Source organism: Leuciscus leuciscus (assembly GCF_965113295.1).
Source record: "Leuciscus leuciscus genome assembly, chromosome: 4".
Lineage (NCBI taxonomy): Eukaryota > Metazoa > Chordata > Actinopteri > Cypriniformes > Leuciscidae > Leuciscus > Leuciscus leuciscus.
Window position 1 is genome coordinate 19976525 of NC_138728.1, and position 25156 is coordinate 20001680.

Sequence of the window (25156 nt, forward strand, 5' to 3'; positions counted from 1 at the left end):
AACTTAGGTCAACTTTTGTCTTTTGATTTACTGATGTTATAAAAAAAAAAAAGAGTATATCCTTATTAATGAATAAATGAAAATAAATATTTAAATAAATGAAAGTTCAAAAATACATTCTTAAAACTTCTTCATAAATAATTGTTTTAATTCTACTCTCTCTCTCTCTCTCTTGATATACTGTATATTAAATCTCTTGAAATATAATGTTGCCTACACTGTAACAATTACATCATTAGTAAGTTATGACAACATATTGTTTTACATTGCTTTAACTCATCAAAATAAGTAATGCAATTTTTTTATAATTTTTTTTTTCTTTCTTTCATTAAAGTCAGTTTAATGTAATTTAAGTTGAAGTGACTTAAACATCCAAGTTGATTGTACTTAAAAAGTTAAGGCAGCAACTTTTGTTTTACAGTGTAGAGAAAACTAATGGGATGAATACTTCCAGAACCATGACTGCATAAAAAGTGGGTAATTGTGCCACTCTATTAATGAAAAAGAAATGTTAAACAAACCACAATAGCCCAAGTGGTGCTTACCTATAACAGCTGAGAAACCTTTTTTTCTAATTTCTGGTTGAGTATGACCTGTTTCGCCCCTGTCATAAGACTGGGGTCAAATGGTTGCTGGACCCACCCCTTCCAGGTGTTCTTCCCTAAGTTTGCTTAACTCTTAAAGCCCCTTTGTCACACAGGACTTTGTTGGCAGGTGCAAAGTAGTTGCTCTTAAAAGTGCTCTGGAGACGTGACTCTAACTTACTGATAACGAAAAAATTTGCAAATGCATCCACACACAATACAAAAAAGATGTGTGCAAACCTCAAAATTACCAATCACTGACCCCACAGGTCAAATTAAGCAAAAAATAATAGCATTAAGTGCCTTATTTTTTAAAATTAAACAGTTAGTAGGCTACATAAAAAAACACACAAATCTTCCTTAAAAAAAACCCCATTAATCTACTTCAAGTGACATCCATCTGCTAGAAATTTTGTACTAGATTTCTTTTTTTATTACAAGCAGTATTTTTTAGCATTTCACAACTTAGTTTCAAGCTCGTAATAAAAGACTTGACTGCATGTGCATATTGACATTGCAAATATTTTGAAGAATCAATATAATTTAACAGCTGAAAATGTACAGTTACTAGTCTGTACATCATTATTTTGTACAAAATTGATAATCAGAACTAATGCATGATGTTGCATGCGTAAAAGTACAAAAACACAATTTAAAAAAAATGAATACTGTACATTGTTTAAACTTTACAGGGTTAAAACACAAAGATCGCCTGGTCTTTCACTTATTTACAAATGGTTTTAAGACAACTTTTTTTCTTATGGGTCTCAATAAGACTTGAAATATTCTAGCATGTGTGTACAGATCTGGAAAGTGGTTGAGGTGTGCTTACAGTGAGATGTTCATCACAGGTACTGACATGAGCTGTTTCGACTTCAAATTAAAAGTCTGAATGTCTGTAATCAGAAGAAACACTAGACCTCCTCTTCTCTACTTTTAATTAACTTAGAAGTGTGAACTCTAATGGAGGACGTGGAGGGAGGATAATGTTACCCTTTAATAACTCATATGCTATTAATTATCTTAACCAATTGGGAACCATACCATGTATTTGCTGGGTTAAGGTATCATAGATACACGCCCAAAACAAAGACTTCCTTTATTTTTTTTAATTAATGTTTAAGATGGCAAATGATCTGAGAGAAATGTTGACAATATATATACTTATATTCCATTCAATACCAATTTAAAAGTTAAATCTAACTAAAACTAAAGGAATTTTTTCCTTTTTTGTGTTGTTAGCTTAGCAACATGCTAATGTCACATTCTATTGGGATCAATTGTAATACTCCTCTTCTAAGTGTACTTCTTATGAAAAGCTCTTAAGGGACTCTCTCAACAAGAAGGCTGTTCCAGAATTTGCTAGCATACAAAATGATGTAATGAAATGTTGACAATAAATACATTTAATTCAAGTAGTCAATCAATATAAAAGTTCAATCCAACTAAAAATGGAGAATTTGCCATGAATTTTCATACTTAGTCTTGTGTCAAGTATTGAGTGTTGTGTTGCTAGCTTAGCACCATGCTAACGCCACACTTTATTGGAATCATTTGAGTCCAGTCTCCAGTGTACTTCACGTGAAAAGTTCTATTGTGGAGTTTCTACCTATTAGAAGGTTCCAAATCAATCACTTGAGTTCCGTTTCAGTTAGGAAGTTGCCTTAGAAGGTAGGTAGTAAACACCAAGGCAGCTCTCTAGGTTTGGTAACAGAGATATAGGGTATATTACATTTATACTTTGTGTTTTTTAAACTTCCATACAGACTCGTATTAATGCTTCTTCTGTTGAGTTGTGTTCTTCCTCTTCAGAACATAATGTTTTATCATCTTCATCTTCCTTTAGCAGCACCTACACAAACATATAAAAACAGTTTAAGGTCAACTGAACAGCCTGGCCAGATCTTACAAATGATTGTTTTCCCGTTCATGTGAGTTGGATCATTTTATAGGTCTAGCATAAATCTACTGACTATAAAACCATAAGCACAGATGGAAGAATACAGCAGAAGATTGACAGTAGACCAGTTTTATACATTCTCGTTCATATTGGGACTCATCAAACATACTTTTCCACAGATTTCCACAGATCCATTCTCTATAGCATGAGCTTATGGAAACATGTTCCAAATGTCACTGCTATCGCTGAACAAATGAATGATTTGTGGACAGCTGGCACTCTACCAGTACTGGAGGAGTGAGGGAAAAAGGGATGAGAAAAAAAAAGAAAAGATGAGAGGAGAAAAACAAAGTAAAAGATTGGAAAGACCCCATATTGCTCAACAAATGGAGATAATTTGACCCTAGAGGCTAGCGGCCTTTGGAAAGGTCTTTGGTCAAACGGCGAAAAAAAGAAAAAAAAGTTGTCCTGTAATCACATTCATATAGCACAATCCCATCATTCAAGAAGAAGAATACAACACACAATCAAACTATTCATATACAGCCCCAGAAACAAAACATTCATTTCAGCTGAGCGACTTCATTTTAGATTGAATGCAAGAATAAAGCCAAACTAATACAAGAAACCAAACAAACAAAAATTAGTCCAATGGTTCTCAAATTGTTTTGCTTTTATATTGGACATCAAGTGGTGACCAACACAATAACCAAAATGGTTTATTGTAAAAACAAAAACAATAATATCTGTAAAATAAAACATTTTGATTGACTAATATTACCATAAAACTGCAATATGCTAAATTATTATTCTAAAATAGGCTGAATTGGAAAATGTATGTTGAATTTTGATGGTTTCATGATCTCCACAGAACATATTTCAATGCAGAAAACAATATTTTTTTATTTATTATTTTATTTAATAATTTTTAATCTGTATTTAATGTGCTCATGTTTCCTTTTGTGTATTTTTTTTTTTTTTTTTTATGATTTTTGAGGATAAGTGCATGTTCCAAATTTGTCATTGTCTAATTTTGGACAGTTTTTACCAATCCATGATGAATTTGCACAAAAATACCATAGGAGTTTGATTGAACGCATGCTCTTTCAGGTCAATAACCTAAGATGTGACTCTCCTCCCTTTTAAAAGTAGGTAAATCAATGTATTGTGTTATATGGATGGTTGCATTTTATTACTGGCATTTATCTTTGTTTTTTCCTGTTTTATGCAACCCAATAAAAACAGACCAAAGACAGACCAGCTGAGAACCACTGAATTAAACTTAACTTGGATGAAATGTCCAAAGGGACAGATATGGGGAACAAGGTCATGAGGAATTGTTACTGACTCATTTTTTCCTGGATCTCCATACTGATTGCTAAACCCAGCATAAAAACTGCACATGAGTGATGATATTATGACAGCTTTTTCAATTAAATTAAATTAATGTTGTTGTTTTGTTTTGTTTTAGTTTAAGTGGCAGTCGCCCGTGAGGGGCTGACAATGTGCATTTGTTACCTTAAAGAACTATTTATACCTGATCTTAGTCTTACCATTAAAAACAACTTTAATTGGTGTAATGTAATGTACAGTATCCAGGTTGAATCTGTCATATTAAAAACATTTTCAGCTTCAATAAAATGAGTAAATTCAACTTTTATTTTTACAGCATGCCATTGTGAACATTCTCCTGTGCTTATAAATATGAAGTATCCACGCAATTATTAGTGAATGAGACCCATTTTTTTATGTGCATTTATTGAGACGTCATATGAATATTCTCACCTCAGCTTCATCATTGCTTTCATGTGGCAACACCTCTACTTGCTTTGGACAGTCATGTGAGCTTTCCAGAGATGTCATCTTCTTATATTTCCGCATTGTTAAACTGTCCACCAACCAGAACATTATAGACTGAAACACAAGTTGCAATATATTATATAAAGAAATATATAGGGAGGGAGGGAGGGATGGATGACTGGATGGATTGAGGGGTGGATGGATAGATGGATGGGTGGGTGGATAGATGGATGGATGGATGAGTGGATAAGTGGATGAATGGGTGGATAGATGGATGGATGTGTGGGAGGATGGATGAGTGGATGGATGGGTGGATGGATGGATGGATGGGTGGATGGATGGATGGATAAGTGGATGAATGGGTGGATGACGGATGAGTGGATAAGTGGATGAAAAGGTGAATGGATGGATGGGTGGGTGGATGGATGGATAAGTGGATGGATAAGTGGATGAATGGATGGGTGGATAGATTGGTGGATGGATGGATGGGTGGATGGATAAGTGGATGGATGGATAAGTGGATGAATGGATGGGTGGATAGATTGGTGGATGGATGGATGGATAAGTGGATGAATGGGTGGATGGATGGATGTGTGGGTGGATGAATGGATGGGTGGGTGGATGGATGGACTGGTGGATGGATGGATGGGTGGATGAATGGATGGATGGATGGACTGATGGATGGATGGATGGATAAGTGGATGAATGGGTGGATGGATGTGTGTGTGGGTGGATGAATGGATGGGTGTGTGGGTGGGTGGATGGATGGACTGGTGGGTGGATGGATGGATGGATGGGTGGATGGATGGATGGATGGATGGATGGATGGATGGACTGGTGGATGGATGTGTGGGTGGATGAATGGATGGGTGGATGGACTGGTGGATGGATGGACTGGTGGATGGATGGATGGATGGATGGATGTGTGGGTGGATGGATGAATGGATGTGTGGGTGGATGGGTGGGTGGATGGGTGGATTGGTGGGTGGATTGGTGGGTGGGTGGGTGGGTGGGTGGGTGGGTGGATGAATGGATGGGTGGGTGGGTGGGTGGGTGGATGAATGGATGGGTGGATGGATGGACTGGTGGATGGATGGATGGATGTGAGGGTGGATGAATGGATGTGTGGGTGGATGAATGGATGGGTGTGTGGGTGGATGAATGGATGGGTGGATGAATGGATGGGTGGGTGGGTGGGTGGATGAATGGATGGGTGGATAAGTGGATAAGTGGATGGATGGATGGATGGATGGATGGATGGATGGATGGATGGATGGATAAGTGGATGGATGGATAAGTGGATGAATGGGTGGATGAATGGATGGATGGATAAGTGGCTGGATGGGTGGATGGAAGGATGGATAGACAGATGTCATACATTATTCTTGAATGACTCACATTCACAATGAAAGGCACGATCAGCATGACGATGGCTAACTCCAGCTGTGGGTTTGGGATGTAGTCCAGCACCACCTCCTCCAGCTACAACACACACAAACACCAGTGGTCAGCACTTAGAAACATGCAAATCCATCTAATAAATAATAATAATATGAAATCTGGTTTATATATATACAATTTATATTTATAATTTATAAAAGTCTGAAGTTGCATGTATTAAGGAAGCAAGTAAATACATTTTCACTGAAATTAAAACAATTCTATAGAGGAAATAGAACACAGATTATCTATTCATTGAACGGGAGTGTATATTGTTACAAAAGATTTCTATTTTAAATAAATGCTGTTCTTTTTAAATCTTTTTATTCATCAATAAATTCTGAAATTTGATGTGTTTCCAACATAATAAATCAGCTTATTAGAATTATTTCTTAAGGACTGATTGATTTTCACACTGTACTCATTTCACCCTTCCACACTAGGACTTCAAAACAGTATGTAATTTGTCTATTTGCTTTCATTCATAAACAAAGAGAAGGAACAAAAGATGCAGATGGGACTGTATCTTAATGACTTATTTTTTCACACACGTGCAAGGTCCACCCATAAGCCCAATGACAGAATCCAATGGCACGGGTAAAGGTATTCGGCGTGTAGGTATTTTACTTGCATTTCTGAAAAGTCTACTTAATTTGTTAAAGTTTAGTATCAATTTGATTCTAGCTCTGTGCTTAATCTGACTCTGATTTCAAAAGATTATTAAACTTAGACTGTGTTTCTAATTAGGAACTAATCATCAATTTTAGTTATGTATTCATTTAGATATTTGAATATTCTGGGAATCCAATACTTTCAATTATTCGTTCACTAGGGACCCGATGTCGCATTAGAGTCTCAAACCAGCCGGGACGGCTCTCACGGACACAAACTCACCAGTTCTTATCTTAGTCAGAGGGTGCAGGGTTAACTATTTCCATTAAGTCAGCGACTATATGCATGCTCGCACAAAATATTTTAATTTTCATAGTCACGTTTATACAGCATTCTAAGTCAGTGACAGACAGTTAACAAAAGGTCCCAGATGATGCTCCCTTCATTGGGCCACTGAGACATTTAAAATGATACCAAACATGAAAGGGATAAAACAATAGTGTCACAAGACGCATAATATGTGGTATGTAGACATTCTTCGTGAACTTTCAGTGACCTGAGTCAGGGCGAAAGGTGACGGAGTGGGAAGAGGGGTATGCATAGATACGCGAGGAGAGAAGTTTGGGCAAGGCCTATGCTCTTTCTTTGAGATCTCCTCTTCAGATTTGTGAGTTTTATTGTTTTATTGCAGGGTGTTTGACCTCGTGTTCTGTCTTAGCAGGAAAAGCACAAGCACTGAAACATTCGATGGTCACATAATATTTGGCACTTAAGTCATGCTTACGAATGTCATTGCATTAGACAGGAATATATCCATACCATTTCTGTTCGTCAAATGTATCAAGAAATGTAGTTTGGAAACATTACTATTTTTTATGTTTTTGAAAGAAGTCTTATGCTCATCAAGGCTGCATTTATTTGATCAAAAATACAGAAAAAACAGTAATATTGTGAAATATTATTACAATTTAAAATAATAGTTTTCTATTTGAATATACTTTAAAATAAAATTTATTTTTGTAATGCAAAGCTGAATGTTCAGCATCATTAATCCAGTCTTCAGTGTCACATGATCCTTAAGAAATCATTCTAATATTCTGATTTATTATCAATGTTGGAAATACATCAAATTCCAAATTCCCAAAAAATATTAAGCAGGACAACAGTTTCCAACACTGATAATAAATCAGCATATTAGAATGTTTTCTGAAGGATCATATGACACTGAAGACTGGATTAATGATGCTAAAAATTAAGCTTTGCATTACAAAAATAAATTTTATTTTAAAGTATATTCAAATAGAAAACTATTATTTTAAATTGTAATAATATTTCACAATATTACAGTTTTTTCTGTATTTTTGATCAAATAAATGCAGCCTTGATGAGCATAAGACTTCTTTCAAAAACATAAAAAATAGTAATGTTTCCAAACTTTGTTTGTTTCCATACAATGTTTCCATATTTTATATTCAAATAGAAAACCATTATTTTAAATTGTAATAATATTTCACAATATTACAGTTTTTTTCTGTATTTTGATCAAATAAATGTAAGCTTGATGAGCATTTTCAAAAACATAAAAATAGCAATGTTTCCAAACTTTTGACCAGTATTATATACTGTGCTAGACAGCTCATGGTAGAGAAATGAACATTCAATTCACGGGCAACAGCTCTGGTGGACATTCCTGCAGTCAGCATGCCAATTGCACGCTCCCTCAAAACTTGCGACATCTGTGGCATTGTGTGATAAAACTGCACATGTTAGAGTGGGCTTTTATTGTGGCCAGCCTAAGGCACACCTGTGCAATAATCATACTGTCTAATCAGCATCTTGATATGCCACACCTGTGAGGTGGATGGATTATCTCGGCAAAGGAGAAGTGCTCACTAACACAGATTTATACAGATTTGAGAGACAATATATCTAACAATATTTGAGAGAAATTGGCCTTTTGTGTATATAGAAAAAGTCTTAGATCTTTGCGTTCAGCTCATGAAAAATGGGGGCAAAAACAAAAGTGTTGCGTTTATAATTTTGTTCAGTGTATATATTTCAAAATAAAACAAAAACAGATTTTAGTTCTGTCCATCCTGGTATTACTAAATACTGTAGAGGGAAATGATGCCCATGGGGTAAGTCTGTGTAACAATAACAGAAACTTTGAGTGTGTGAATGTTTATCTTACATTGGTCCACCCGGGAACGAGCAGCACCAGAGTGACCACACTTTTCTCCAGGACAACGATGAGTAAATACACCGAGCACTGAGACAACCAGGCCGCTACCCGAGGAGGATCACCTAAAACAATGAAAGAGACATTCAGAAGTGAATTATGATTTATTTACATTTTCTAAAGTACTTGTCTATGCAAAAATGAACAACATTGCTATGTAGTTGCTAAGGCATCAATAGCAAAAGCACATCAAACAAAAGACATCAAATAACAATAAAAGAAAAAAATATCAAGACATAAAAGAACAACATAGCACGTATGAAATGAATATATGAGAACACAGGGATGTAAAAAAAAAACATGTAAATGTAGTAGATCGCAAGCTGCATATTAATAAGGCTATATATGCTATATATACATTTAATTATTGACAAATTATAATGATTATTATTAATTGAAAGATAGATATATTGATATATTGATGCTTTTAATTAAATTAATATTATTTATAAGGCACTCCTTTTCTTCCATGTGTAAAAAGACATTTTGTGAAATAATTTTATTTAACATTAATGAATGTAACAATGTTGGTGTTTTTATTCACGTAGTATTTATTTTAGCCTGTAAGCCCTTTTAAGTGGTCGGCTTCCAAAAGTACTGGTCAATTTACAATGGCAAAGTGTCAAAACAGGGATTCAAAAGCTGACCTAAGCAGAAAAGCATTCATGAACAATTGTTTGGCCAAAATCATGTGAAACGATGGGCGTATTCCATCTGCTTTACGTGCATGTGCACAGAATGTGCATGTGAGTGTGTGTGTGTGTGTGTGTGTGTGTGTGTGTGTGTGTGTGTCTAAAATTTTCTTTTTACCAAGGAAATCCCAGAGAGGGAAAAAAGCAAGTGTGGGGAAACTACCCAAACACATTTGAAAAATATAACATACAGCGCCCTCTGGTGGTGACATGACATGAGGTTTATGTTTTCTGGTCATGATGACAGCGGACTTGAACTTTAAAAAGACCCATTTAAACTTCAGTTCAACCAAAACACTCAAAAAATAAAGGTTACAAATATTTTTGTTTTTTGTTTTTCTGCAGCAATTGATTTCCCAAAGAACATTTAAGCAAACAGTTCTTTAAAGAGCCATTTTTTTCTAGGGTGAAGGACATTTTGAAGGACCTTTTTCCGCTATAAAGACCCTCTTGTGCAATCGAAAGGGGAATGGAACCATAGATATCAGTAAATAACTTTCTTTTTTTTTAAGTGTACGACTAGCTTCAATTAATGTAGCTCACCGTATTCTCCGAACATTAGCAGTGTTAGGTGTTTATGTTCCACTATCTTGGAAACAACCTTCACCCCCACCCAGATCACCAGCATTCCCAACGTGGCATCCAACAGGAAGTTCAATAGATACCTGTAAAACAGAAAAGGGTAATACGGTTAGTGTAATTGCAGGCTAAAGCAATAAAACTTGACAAACAAGTAACCGACTCACAGAGAGCAGGGATCTTCATTGGTGAGTGTGGACAGGAATATGTTGGCAAAATGCATGAAAAGAGCACCAATGGCTTGCTTAGACGTATCAAAGATCCTGCAGGCAAAACGAAAGAATGAGAGTGTGCTCTGTTTTGTGCTATTATATTATCATAATATCATAATTCTTTACTATTGTTTAATATTAATTACCAGATCCTCCAAGGTCTTCTAATTCCAACAGGTTCACGAAACCTCTTCACTGTGAAGACAAAGATATTGTTAGCATGAATAATGTTTAAGTTATAAACATCCATGTGAGTTTCACTCTAAATATGGTTTAATATAGCATGATAACTTAAAAAAATATTACCAACCGCAAACGTTTGAATGGTACAATTACTGATGATGCAATGATATTCACATGTTTGTGACTTTATCTGGATTTAATGTATGGATTTAAGTTATCATGCTATATTAAACCATATTTAGAGTGAAACTAACATGGATGTTTTTGAAAGAAGTCTCTTATGCTCACCAAAGGCTGCATGCAGTCAAACAGTAATATTGTGAAATATTACTACAATTTGAACTGTTTTCTATGTGAATATATTTTAAAATGTAATTGATTCCTGTGATCAAAGCTGAATTTTCAGCATCATTGCTCCAGTCTTCAGTGTCACATGATTCAATTGTGCTCATTTGAATATATATGTGACCCTGGATCACAAATCCAGTCATAAGTCGCACGGGTCTATTTGTGGCAATAGCCAACAATACATTATATGGGTCAAAATGGTCGATTTTTCTTTTATGCCAAAAATCATTAGGATATTAAGTAAAGATCATGATCCATGACGATATTTTGTACATTTCCTACCTTAAATATATAAAAATATATATTTTTGTGAGTGAATGCAGCACAATCGCGAACATAAATGGACAACTTTTAAGGCGATTTTCTCAATATTTAGATTTTTTTGCACCCTCAGATTCCAGATTTTCAAATTGTATCTCTGCCAAATATTGTCCTATCCTAACAAACCATACATCAATGGAAAGCTTATTTATTCAGCGTTCAGATGATGTATAAATCTCAATTTTAATGTAAATGTAAAATGTACCCATAAGGTTTTGTGGTCCTGGGTCACATATGTTGAATATCAAAAATGGAAATGCCAACACTTGGGTGAACTCAGGATAAAGTTCTGTTGAGACTAACTCCATCACTGCCTTTGTAATAGTCTAGCACACATTATGCCAACACACGAATCAAAGAAATTGAACTAAAAAGACACAAAATTAGTCATTAAATGACTTTCAAGGGAGAGGATAATTGTGTTTAACACAAACTCAGTCTCAAACCAGCCCACAAAGCTATACACACCCGAAGCTGAACGACATATCTAAGGGATGTTTTCACATATGCAAACGGTTAGTCTGTAATCAACAGCCAAACAGAAGCAGGATGATTACTGAATGTCTGAGGAAACTAACAGCGATGACGTCAGCAAAGATAAGCAGCCAAAAAAAGAAAAAAAAAGAAAAGAAGACAAGAAGGAAGTGCCCAGAATAACAAAGAGGAAGTGCATACAGTAAAAACACAAGCACAAACACATAAGCACAGGCCAAGAGTTGAAAAAGTACAAATGTCACAAATTCTCCCTTTGTTTTATGTTTTCTCTTCGCCTTTCCTGAAAACACAAATAAAACTTAACTTCGCTATTCAATAAACAAATGAATGCAAATCAGTCCCGTGATAATAACTCATGATCAGGGTATTTTTCTCTGTACACAGCAAAAAGTTTAATAATAAACAAGAACAGCACAGATTCATTGTAATGTGTAACTCTAGAAAGGTAATTTACCCTGTTTTTGGGGTTATTCAGTGCATGACCACAAAACAAACAAACTGCTTTTGGGAAGTATAATCAGAAAACGTCATTTTTTTACATCCTCTTACGAAAATGTGAACGATACCAAACTCACCACCACTATGGTATTTAGTATGTTGCTAGGTGGTCTAAGTCAAAAGAGCAGAGCACATCCTTATTACATTTTGGTCTCTGAATACACTGTAAATTTCCCTTCTTTTATCATCCAGCAGGTAAAAATCTCCTCAACAAGCCGCATTGAATATCATTAATGTCCATACTACAAATGCGGGACAAGTTACATGCTAAAGTTTAAAGGAACACTCCACCGTTTTTTGAAATAGGGCTTATTCACCTTCTTTCCCACATTTAGATAGGTGGGCAAATGCATTTTTGTCTCAGTGCATGCATTGTTTTAGTTTGACAGGGTCGGCGCTAGCTTAGCTTAGCATAATGAATGGAATCCTTTGTTGCCAGCTAGCATGTCCTGAGTAAAAGTGATAAAAAAACACAAAAAACCCCACCTAATTACTTCTTGTGGCCTGCGTATTCACAACAAGTACAAATAGCGATGCAGATTAACACTAGGCGATTTCCTAGGCAGATTTTGACTTGGGACTATATTAGGGGGAAGCACAGGCGAAGCACTGCTACTTGGGCGCAGAGATATCACACAACACATGAAATCCCACGACTTCCGTCAACACACCAGCGTGAATAGTAGCTGGCTATTTTTCCTACAGTACATGAATGGCAATGAACATGGCTAATTTTGTGAGAGACAAAGAGGGTGACTTCTCAGATAGTCAAAAGCCAGAGCCAGAACCATACCTGAGTTTTCAGAAGATGAGATGTGTGCTTTGGAAATAGAACGACAGGAGGAGGTTGCGATCGCTCAACAGCCTGAGGACGTGAGGATGAGAGCCAACACGAACTGGTGGTATCCCGACTGAAATAGAGTGTCTGTGCTGTGGCGAGTGGGACAAGTTTCTGCCATCGATGACCAGGCTCAGCGCGTCAGATCAAGATGAGCGTGCGATGAGATGAGTTGTGTCACAGCTACCGAGGATTTCACGGCGTTGATCCATCCTGCAGTAACTTTTACTCTATTTTTTTTCCCGGTGTGATAAAGTGAACTGGAAAAAAAGCCCCATGCTGAATGGACCAAATGGACAACTGTCCACAGAGTAAGTGATTATTTTAAACATGACATGTATAGATCGACCCATATTATAACTGTATTCACATTCACATATTATACCACATATTCATATTTCATGTGTTGCGTGATATCTCTGCGCCCAAGTAGCAGTGCTTCGCCTGTGCTTCCCCCTAATATAGTCCCAAGGTCAATATCTGCCTAGGAAATCGCCTAGTGTTAATCTGCATCGCTATTTGTACTCGTTGTGAATACGCAGGCCACAGGAAGTAATTAGGTGGTTTTTTTGTTTGTTTTTTATCACTTTTACTCAGGACATGCTAGCTGGCAACAAAGGATTCCATTCATTATGCTAAACTAAGCTAGCACCGACCCTGTCAAACTAAAACAATGCATGCACTGAGACAAAAATGCATTTGCCCACCTATCTAAATGTGGGAAAGAAGGTGAATAAGCCCTATTTCAAAAAACGGTGGAGTGTTCCTTTAAGGTTTTATTCACATCTTACAGCATCACCACAAATTAACACCTTTGTAAATAACATTCTTAGCAAAAAGGCTTTGTTTACAACCACCGCATTCACTGATTAGTATAGCAGCTTAGCCCACAATTACCATCTATTAACCAAGAAAACACTATACTGTATCTTTGGACTGCACGAGCACATGACAAAGTTAAACATTGGGAAAGAAACAACTCTGAACTGGACCTTAGGGTTCAAATTAGCAAGGCAGGTCACATGACTCGGGCCCTCCAGCTGAAATGGAAAAAATATGAGTTTGGGGCCATCACATGAGCTACAGGAGTGAGTGCTGTTATCATGTGCTATCACACAGCTGAGGAATCTTATCTTTGAATAAAGCTTGTACCTCAGAAGAACAGATTTTTGTTTGTGTGTGGAAAGTGAAATGCTGCTTTCTTTTTAATGTGCATTCATTTAATGTTGTTTGGCGAATGCTCGAGTACATCGGGAATGATGTGTGAAATATTTCCTCACACAGATTTCACAACAGGTTCAAGCTGAAATAGAAAGCTGATTGGTTTGAAAGTGTCATCTGTGTAAGCTGTGATTGGCTAAACTATTGTCAATTAACAACAGATCCTTTTCCTTTTTTTTGGCCACACAATTTCTCTAATGTGAACACACCTTTTATTCACGTTTCTGGTCTTATTTTGAATGAATGATTGGTGAATGTTATTTCAAGAAAAAAGAAAAGGTTGTAACAACTTCGGCCTAATCTTCCTCCTTTTCTGCTGATGTCTCTTAACTATTGGATAATATCAATCAATAATCAAACAGCTCTTTACCAGCAAACCAGCAAACTCTGGTTTGTTCATGATCCAATCAATTCCCAGTTGATAAGATCAACTCCTGCCCCGCATATTTTCTCATTGAATGTCAGTTTTTATTCATACTAAATGAAAGTTTTTATTCATGAGTGACAAAGTCTAGGCAATTATTTCTGTTGGACTACTAGATGCACTAGAAACTACATTTTATGAAATAATGTTCCCACAATGTTTTTTACCAAATAATTTCCATGACTTTTCCAGTAGTTTGTGATTAATAGATAATATTTTATAGATATAATAGATATTAAAGATTCAATAGATATAAATCTACTTTTTAAATTAAATATTTATACTTTTTCAAGTCTTCATTAACTATATTAAATTCATTAAAATATTTGCACGTTTTCAATTATTGTTTGAGCTACAAATACAATTTGTTGCCAGGTGACTGTAATATTAGATGCTGGTCACCATCATCCTGACAACACAGATTATAGGTTAAATCTTAAATTCCATGACTCATGTTCTTCATTTTAAAGGAACATGAGTCATGTTGAAAATGATGCAGGCTATGAGAAAATAACTGAAATATAGTATTAAGATAGGCTACTTAGAATAAAATACATTTCATACATCCCAAGTTTATGTTAGATGGTTGTGTATGCTGTCAATATTTTGTTTATTTGGGTCGCTGAATGATATTGTAACGTGCATTTGCAAATTGATTAAATGTCATGACGTTTCTTTATTGCTCGAGGATTAAACACTTAAGACCCTGAATTGGCACACAATGAGAAGAGTAAATGGATCAAAAGATTACCATGAAGATAAAAAAAAAAGAAAAAAGATAACACAGACATAAGCTAACCAGAATAACTAAACTAACTATAAAACCAAAATTTCTCTGCACAGTAATTTTTTGGCAAATATTTTTGTTTTGTTCAAATCAACGAACGTCATTTTAAAAGTCAAATCAAGTGCTTAAGGTCATGACATTTAATCAATAGCGCTGCACGTTACAATATCATTCACATGATAACGAAGTTATTTATTTTACAATATAGCCTACACTAGACAGTAAAAATGGTCTGAATTACTATAAGTACTACTGCACACATCACTGTACCCCATAGTACCGCAATACTACAGTATATAATTGCTACAACATAACTGTAAACAAACCAACCAACAGCCACGCGCTGCACCATTATTCTTAAAGAAAACAATAGAAAACTCCATCATCACGCGGAAACATTATCGCATTTGAGGTTTAGTTTAAAATGCGGAAAACTTACACATTAAAGTGCTGAAAGCCAGAACAGCCAACAGACCCTGAATAAAAACACTGAATCCGTCCATCAGAGATCCGTCCACGCAGCCCTGATACTCCGGGTTCACCAAATCACTCATATTTCTTCTGCTCTTCATAAAAACTAACATGTTTGCTTTTTAAAACCAGAACAAGAGTCATATGATCCTTTGTGGAACCGAAATCCTCGGGAATTCGACTTAAACGGGTTTTCCATATAACTTCACTAGCCAGAAGACAAAGAAATTCGCACAGCAGACTGATGAACAAAGATCGCATATGCACCGCTCGAGCTGTTAAAGTCGTATTGAAGTTGAGCGATGTGGCATAAGATAAAGCATTTCACTCAGGTCAGTTTCTTTTTTGTTATTGAGTCAACAACGGGGAAAGCGGCTCTGCTGACGTCACCTCCTGCAGCTGAAATTTCCTGGAGCCCTTTGTCCCCCTAACACACATGTGCTGATGTGAATGCATACATCAGGACAAGTTACTTTTATTTTAGATCATTTCTTAGAATTGCCTTCACAATTGATTGTGAGACTGATTGACTGTAGACAATATTGATATTAGTCATATGAATGTTTCTAATGGCATTTAAATGGAATTGACAAAGTTTCATCATATAGCCTACTTATGAATATTGTATATTTATCCATAGCTAAAAATAAAAGTTATTGACGGAAATATATTTTGGACCTAATAGGGGGAAATAGGGAGTCAGTTGTTCTAATCAAATCCACTGTATGTTAGCATACTGTACCTGTGTGACGCATCAGTTCAGGTCAACTCTTGAACCTTATAAAATCCATTTTCATGAGTAAACCATTCATGAAACACTGGAAAATAGTTGTTTATCAGAAGTTAACTAACCTCCCATAAAAACATTTTCTGCATGTCAGGTATATAAATTCAATGTTCCTTTTTTCTTTTCTTTTTATAAAGCCTCTTCTCAGCCGTGACGCACAGTAAAAGGAGTGTAATGGGGTGGGACTGCTTGGTTGTTTCAGCTTCACTGATCCATAACTCTAAAGACATTAAGTCATGCAACATGACAAATGAGCAGTACAACTGAAGCATGTAAATGAACAGAAAAAAATATATATGGTTCAAAATCAGATAAATAGATTTCACTTAAAAGACATTAAACCGTTTCATAGGACATATAAACAGTTTAGGACAATAAGGTGTAATCAGTTGTGTGGCATATTTTTCACTATAGGTTGACTTTATTTACAATGTGGCGTAGAAGACCATGTGCATTTTAGGAGCTGTTGTCATGTCTGTGTAGATTTTGTTAAATTATGTTTGATGTTCTGAGTTCATATCTTTTATTTTGAAGTTAAAATCATAAACATTTTATTTTGATTATTTCATCATCAGGTTCATAGTCTTTTGCCGTGTCTGAAATCGCATACTCTCTTGTTTTAAATAATCACTTTGTGACTGTTAAAAAAAGAATGTTCTATATATAGTATGAATGTGTAGTATGAAAGAAATCTGGACATACATGTTGTCATTGTCATGTGACGTACCAGAGCCAGTTGTGTCGCTTCATGGCCTCATGGGATAGTAAAGTGTTCATCAGCTGCACCTCAGAATCTCGACAGAAGTAGTAAGTCATCTGGTTACTTTTTGCCAACTGTTTCATGAATACTGGACATACTCTTTTGCATACTGTTTTTCGCCTTCCATGGTGAAGCCTGCGGAGATGGAGACCAAGATGGATTCGGCAGAAACGGGTACCATGGCGGATCAGAAGACCACAGGGAATCAGGAGGCCAAGGCAGAGCCGACAGAGCAGAAAACCGAGCTGGAGCAGGAAGGAAAAACTGAAGGCCATGGTGTAGCTGAAGACCACTCAAGGGTGAACTCAGAGACAGCCTTCATGGCCATAGGGAACTCACAAAACTCAGGGATGGTACTCCTGGCCATTGCAATACAGGCAGGGAACACAGGGAACTTGGAGACTGCATTCCTGGCCATGGCAGTACAAGCAGGCAACATTGGGAACTCAGAGATGGTACTCATGGCCATGACAGAACAGACAGTGTGCTTGTGTGGCACACTTAGGTACTCAGGGCTGAAGTGAGCTCTGGGGAGCTGCAGCAGAGTCAGCCACTTCAGATGAGGAGGTGTGTGTGCGGTGCAGACAAACAAAATGATAATAGCCATCACAGGAAGCAGTAATGACCGGGGTAGCACTTTTAGGACCACTGGAGCAGGGACCAATGGGTTTGGGCTCTTTGGGACCACCGAAGCAGGGACCACCAGACTTGGGAACTCTGGGACCACTGAAGCAAAGTCTGCAGAGCTTGAGACCTATGTGGCCACTGGGCTAGGGAGTGCTGGGACCACCAGGCTTGGTAGCACTGGTTCCACTGGAGTTAGGGGGCTGGGACCATCAGGCTTGGGACCACCAGACTTGGGATCACTGGGCTAGAAAGTGCTGGGGCCATCTGAATTGGGACCACTGGGCAAGGGAGTGCTGGTGACTAGGGAGCATTGGGACCAACAGGCTAGGGAATGCTGGGACCACCTAAATTGCGACCAACAGGCTAGAGAATGCTGGGACAACCTAAATTTGGACCAACAGGCTAGGGAGTGCTGGGACCACCGGTCTTGGGACCACTGGGCTAGGGAGTGTTGGGACCACCGGTCTTGGGACCACTGGGCTAGGGAGTGCTGGGACCACTGGACTTGGGAAAACTGAGACCACCGGGCTAGGGAGCTTTCTCCCTCTCCTCTTTGAGCCATAATAAGGAGCGAGCATGAGGTAGCACAGGGTGCCACCACAGGCTGGGAAGCGCTGAGGCCTAATGTGGGAGAAGCAATGTATCACTGTAGGAAGAGAGGCAGAGTCTTAGAGCATAATTAATTAACTTTTCCAATGTTAAGTCACATCTGCCTTTTGGCAGACATGATTTAACAGGCTTGTTGAGTCCAAAGGGATACAAGCCCTGAAGGACTTTATCTTCCCAGTCCACACAGCTGGCAAGAGCACAAAAGAGCTCTGTATAGCCTTCAGTGGTGTCCCTCCTCCGCCGAAGGCACACAAGCTAATCTGCTGGATCCATGGGTATTGGTCAGGTATCCTGTAACGTTCGGTGACTCAGAGACGAGGGAGAGCGGGATCCAACTGAAGATTATGATTAACTGAAGATTATGACAAGCAACAGAAATAAAAAATTTGCCTTACATTTTTTAATGCAACCAACTAAGCTGTATAAGTCATTTCAACTTAAATTACATTAAAACTGAAGTAATGTAAAAACATATGTTGTCATAACTTATTGATCTTATTTTTTATTTTATTTATTTTTTTACAGTGAACAGATCGGGTCATTTGACCAATCCGAGCAGAGTAGGATCGCTGAAAGGAGGGGTTGAGAAAGACTGAATATTAGGTGACATGCAATGTATATTATGAGAAAATTAAAGTGTTTTTTGACCTTTGATGCATGTAAGTCTTTGAGACCTCAAAAAAAAAAAAAAAAAAAAACTTATGGACCTTTAAAATAGCATAATAGGGGTGCTTTAACATCATGGCAGGATTACGTAATATTCAGAGTTTGCATTTTACTGTTTTTATTCATTTTTAGGAATACTGAATCTGTTTTTGTACAAGTGAGATGAGTAAATGCATGCTCACATTTAGTCTAAAACTACAATAACCATCATGTTAACACACAGCGCACACAGGGCACTCAACTTTCTTTCAACAAGGGGTCAGAAAACCTGTCAGTCAATTAATGGGAAAACAAAGTAACTTGCATTACTAATTTGAAAAAGTAACTCAGATATTTTGTTGTAAATTTAAAAGTAATGCGTTACTTTACCAGTTACTTGAAAAAGTAATCTGATTATAACTCGCATTACCCCGAAACAGCACATGATCCTTCAGAAATCATTTTAATATGCTGATTTGGTGGTCAAGAAACATTTCATATTGTTATCAGTGTTGAAAACAGTCGTGCTGCTTATTTGAAACGGAAATCATTTGTAACATTATAATAGTACAGGTATTTACTGTAACTTTTGATCAATTTAACACATCCTTGCAGAATAAAAGTAAAAAAAAAAAAATTATCTTAATGACCCAATTTTTGAATATTTTGTAAACTGGACATGAAAAATGCAAACTAAAACTAGAGATTTTAATGGAGGTGATCTTAAAGGAAAAGTTTGTTCATTTGTTTCATGTGTTAACATCTAGATTAACTGTTTTATTCAAGCCAAAAATTATTTAGGCTACTGTAATATAACAATCAAACTGATTAGGTTACACAGATGAAAGTCATTTTAAGCGTTTTATCAGGTATCACTCAGAAGAAAAGGTTCTATATAGAACCCTAAATGGTTCTGTCAGCCACTTCATACTGTTTATTCCCATGGGATCATTTTATGGATTTAGCTTTAATGAATGAAAGCATTACTTTTTTGTTTCAATTCATTTAATTTATTTTGATTGAATTTTCTGAATTAAACAGTTCGTGAACATACTTTATCACTAGAAAAAAAAAAAAAATCTCATTAAACATGAAAGTATTATACAATCATTAAGACATTTTTGGCATAAACGATTCTTTAAAATTCAGTCAAGAGGTCATAACCCCAATGAACCCTTTTTCTTTAAGAGTGTAGAATTAGCTCTTTAAGGTAACAACTGGGCTAACCAGATAATATCCAGAGCTAATTTCCTAGTCAAAACTTTTTAGTACTATACCACAGCATGGAGAGGATAAAGCATTGACCCACATTGTCTATCTCCTCTCACAAGGTCTCATGGTAATCTGTCCCTGGACGAGCTTGTCAAAGTCTCCTCTTGTAGATTAAGCTCAAGGCATGAACCATCTGTTACTGTAACATCACTAAGAGGTGCTTATTAGATCAGATCAGTTTTTTTTTTTTACTGGACAAGGAATTTCATCTTGTACAGAATGTGTACAGGAGGGTGTTTATATGTGTGAGTGAGTGTTGATGGTTTTGCCTGATAAACTAACCCCCTACTTCTGCACCAGTCCTATTGAAAGTCATTAAAGTGCACTTATTTGTAGTGTCAACTATATTGATGTGGCTTTAAATTCAGTACAGCAATAAATATGGTTACCACAGGAGGGCAACGGAGGACAATATGAGAACTGAATTTATATGTCTGAGATAAGTCATTTCTAAACAGCATTATTGCAATAATAAATTAATGCTTTATGTATTAATAAAAATAATATGTTATTATTTATACATTGGTTCATTTACATTTTTTAAAGATATACTGTAATGTCTATTAGAATAAGCTGTGTTAACTAGTTAACCCTTAAAAAAACCTGCATGTCGTAACATCTAAATTAAAAGCTTTCATTAAAGTAAAAACATCAATCATGTTATATTAAACCTCATTGGTTACACAGCAAACTTTTAAACCATTGGGATTGCATGTTATAACTTTTTACAGTGTAGTGTACATAATATTATTGTCATATTCCTATCTTAAAAACAAAGGTTATTTAGGCATTGATGGTTCCATGAAGAACCTCCTTTGCACAAAAAAGTTCTTTAGGTGGGAAAGATTTAGTTAAAAAAAAAAAAAAAAAAAGTTATTTTAAGAACTTTCCACTGAAAGGATCTTTGGGGAACCAAAAACGGTTCTTGGAAAAATTGGCATCTTTATTTGTAAAAGTGAAGTGATGAATGATGATAACCATTTCATTTTCTGTGAAACTTACTTCAGTTTTTTACAATTTTTTATAATGACAAAACTTATTTTGTTTCAATTACTTACCATGACTCTAATGAACTGAAAACATGACTTTAAATCATTTTTCTAATTTTATTTGTGAAGGTTTTTTTTAATTTTTTTTTTAGATTTTGCCCTTATAGGATATATGATGGAAACAGAAAAGTTTTGTTATTTCTTCCTTTTTTTTTCTTTTTTTTTGTGTGGTTTCAGCATAAAATATCACTTTGAACCATACATTAAAATATGTCAGTAAGACGCTTGAAAATGTAAAGCTGTCAAATTGTTTTTGCGTTAAGTGAAAACAAGTGAGATTGCAACAGCAGCCCCCTCTTGTTTACACTGTCTGTGTCTCAAAACCTATTGTGTTACCTACATAGAAAGCATTTTATCAGCCTTTTTTGCACGTTCTTGGACAGCCTCTTTTTGGCCATCAAATTTCCAATAGCTCCAAAAAACGATGCATGCGTCACTGATGCCCAAAAGTGCTGCACGCGCCTATGAATGCCCAAATGCTGTCCACTCAGACGGCTCGCAAGGATTTTAGACACAGCCATGAGTTTCCCCACACGAGGGAGGCGGGGGCTCGGGCCTATTTCTATTTATAATGGGCAGAACAAATTTTGCAACTGTAAAGGTCAATGAAGGAGTCGGCTTGAAAATAATCTGTAGATGTTGAGACATGCGCAGATGCGGGATGATGCCATATTGGACACACACATACACACACACACACACACACACACACACAGCGCTCCTGCTTCAACCAGAACACCGGATCACTCAATTCGGATAGACGGAAAAAAACTCGCATAAGGTAAAAACTACATTATCCGCATGAACTTCATTCTGTAATAGTAATCTTGTCTGACACGGACTCGTGCTTCTATGCGCGAATTTCCGCGTCCAGACGCTTTTTCCTCGTTAAAAACATTTGGAGGTTGTTTGTAACAGTCAGAAATATAGGCTTCACAAGCTTCTGCGCAAGAGTTGATAAAACGGTCCGACCAATAAAGTAACCTTATTTATATATAACACGAATGTCGAGCGACCGCACTTTCGATTATGTCGATATTAATATTTACGATCTGAAGAGACGCGCGCTGAAAATGTCGTTGAAAAATAACGTTTATGTAACAAGCGATATTTTCGTGTCGCGTTCTTCCTCAAAGATACTCTCGCCCTGTTAGGCTACTATTGACTTTATTTTCTAACTGCCATTTGACCTCCTTTCGATTTCAAAGGACACAATGTTCACGCGTGAATATCAACACTTAAGTTTACACATTCGGGTGGTGTTCATAGAAATGTTTTTGAACGTCACGAACCGGTCGGTGTACGTGCGATTCAGGTGCGCGGAATATGGTCCGAAATCCTCGTTCCTCATGTGTCAAATCCACTTTCAACATGGCGGGTTAAGGTGTGTTAAAACTGCCATGCAAAATCTTTGAAGAAGGAAAAAATAAAACCGCGTTGTTTACGCATCCAGTTTTCGTTTCTTTCGCTGCACCTGGACGTGGTTTAATGAATTAAATTTAAAGTTGTCGTTTGCCGACGTCGGTGTCATTTTTTTCCGCTGCAATACTTTTAGAGTGTGTAAAGTACAGTAGTATCTCACATGCTCATACAATATTTCCTGTTTCGCTTTGTGCTGTGCTGAATGCGGGAGACAACATTTTATTCACATATTATTCCTAAATCAAACAGTTCATGAGCCACACAGTTTCAATACGCTATTTACGTGACGAATGAATAGCCTAAACCATATATTTTTATATATATAAAATCGATTATGGTGAATTTGAATTAAAGGCGATTAATCTTCATCAAAATACGAGTTATTTATTTGATTAGCCTTTACGTTAGTGGATGTCTCCTTAAATCCTTGAGGGTTTTATCCGTGAATTCATACGGGCGGATTAAACTCGCAGCAGTAATAAAGAGGAAATGGAGTCACGCATTTGATGACGACGAGATGAATTGATATGAAATTATATTTCCCGTTAATTCTCTGTCTGACCTGGAAAAGATGAGCTCGAATAAGTCTCTTTATAGCCCCTTTTTTTTTTTTTTTTTTTTTTTTACATCATCATATATATATAGATAGCAGGCCCATTAAAGAAGCATTTGTTTAATAAAACCGTATAGTAGTAGTAAGCTAGGCAAATAAGTAGGCTAGTAGATAAGACGACTCAACAATAGCCTTCATGAAATTCATCAAATCTTCGATGTGTTGAAGCAGCCTGACGTACGTTTCAATAAAGCTTGACATCTGAATCGTTGTGCCTTCATAGTTGAGACCGAACACATCTTTTCATTAAGGTAAAAATAAGTGCAGAAGATCAAGACGAGTTCATATAGGCTAGCGTTACTACTACACCTGAGGAGAAGAGGTTGAGCCGCTAATAAGGGCATGAACCCCCGAAAGTACGTCAAAACAGATGGATGGGTGGTCCAAATATTATTTAGACAAGTAAACAAGTATGACAGCGTTATATAGGCTACAACTTTTTCAGGGGCCACAAAAGTTTAGGCTATACGAGTAACATACATCGTTGCGGCCAAATAGAAGCTAGTAAACAGAAGTTGCTCTCCTCTGAGGAGGTAACCATAGCAACAGTACGCAGCTTGAGTACGTTCAGTGTCGGACAGTAGTACCCTGCCTACCTATAGGCTATTTATTACTAAATATGTGATAATATTGATTTACGATACCACACAGATGTAGCAGTGGAGGATTTTTGGGTTGCAGCGAATAGGCTGAATTGCTTTGAAAGGTCTCTGGAAGTCATTGCAGGCTATATAATTCGCATACGTCGTGATTATGTAACATGTAAATGACTGGTAATCCATATTAAAGCATCGTTAACGCACAAACACTTCTAGATGTGCAGTGTGAGTTAGTTGAGATATGCGATAGCCTATGTCATAAGGTAATCAGATAGTTTAGCCTCGGGTCGCAGAGATCGGGTGACCGTCCGTTGTGGATTGAATAATGTCATTTACATTCAGGCCGTTGTGACGTAATGTCATTGGACGTCACGACGTGAGCATGAAAACAAATATAGGTGGCCTCCAATACTAATAAGACAGAATTACACATTTAAGTAGGCTAGGTTTGGGGAAACTTTAAACTTTAAAGGGAACTTTATGCTGCGAGGTAAACACATTGACTTGCAGGAATGAATTAATGTTTATTTGGGAATGTACTATCCTACATGACGTTTTATAGCATTAGCATCACTTCTCTGAGTATAGGCCGACAGCATGAATTTCCCTTTATAAGGTCAAAAAGGTGTTTTTACAGAGAATGATGTCATGGGTATTTTTCTTTGTGCGGTAAAGCATAAATAACTGAATAACTTGGTGATGCCATCATGTTGTGTTTTTGAGAAGTGATGCCATCATATTTCAGTGGCCTATAAGATGCTCTAATGCTTTCGTAGTATGTTATTATACCAACTTGTTATCTGTTTGACTTATCACAATCATTTTTGACATTCACACTTGATGCTATGAGTTTCAACTTGTTTTTTTCAACTTGACTGAAGTAAATTCAGAGTGATTGGATTGGATTGGAAGAAAGAAGAAAGAAAGATATAATTAACTTAACACCGAGTGTGGCACATAGTGTAAAAAGAGAGAAATAAAACGGGCTATTTTACACTCATTTCCACATTTTAAAAATGGCAACGTTTGAAGACTTGCATTTAATATAGCCTATAAGAAAGCACCAATAGAGGAGTGACCATATAGCTGTGGTAGATGCCTACTTGAGGTCCCAACATGCACTGCAGCT

At 36.6% G+C, this 25156-nt stretch overlaps 2 protein-coding genes across 3 annotated transcripts in view; one reads left to right on the plus strand and one right to left on the minus strand.

Moving 5' to 3' along the window:
* Positions 1–900: 900 nt before the first annotated feature.
* tmem110l (transmembrane protein 110, like) lies at positions 901–16028 on the minus strand. Its single transcript, XM_082168561.1, has 8 exons — positions 15613–16028; positions 10205–10253; positions 10014–10109; positions 9811–9932; positions 8528–8640; positions 5683–5766; positions 4270–4398; positions 901–2436 (listed from the first exon to the last, which is right to left on the minus strand). Exons 1-8 carry the CDS (start codon positions 15755–15757, stop codon positions 2335–2337), a joined length of 840 nt encoding a protein of 279 aa, XP_082024687.1. The 5' UTR covers positions 15758–16028; the 3' UTR covers positions 901–2334.
* Positions 16029–21990: 5962 nt separating this feature from the next.
* sfmbt2 (Scm like with four mbt domains 2) overlaps positions 21991–25156 on the plus strand; it is a 42511-nt gene continuing 39345 nt past the window's right edge. Inside the window, exon 1 of one of the 2 annotated variants that reach the window (XM_082168206.1) lies at positions 21991–22174. The gene's annotated coding sequence lies outside the window, so the exon portion shown is untranslated. The remainder of the gene's footprint in view (positions 22175–25156) is intronic. The other variant, XM_082168207.1, reaches the window with a different exon arrangement.

Coding starts and splice junctions, on each gene's coding strand:
- tmem110l (XM_082168561.1), bottom strand. CDS start 15,757: ATGTTAGTTTTTATGAAGAGCAGAAGAAATATGAGTGATTTGGTGAAC. Junction 9,933..10,013: donor AATGAAGATCCCTGCTCTCT/GTGAGTCGGTTA, acceptor TCTGTTTTACAG/GTATCTATTGAACTTCCTGT. Junction 2,437..4,269: donor AAAGCAATGATGAAGCTGAG/GTGAGAATATTC, acceptor ATGTTTGTGTAG/GTGCTGCTAAAGGAAGATGA.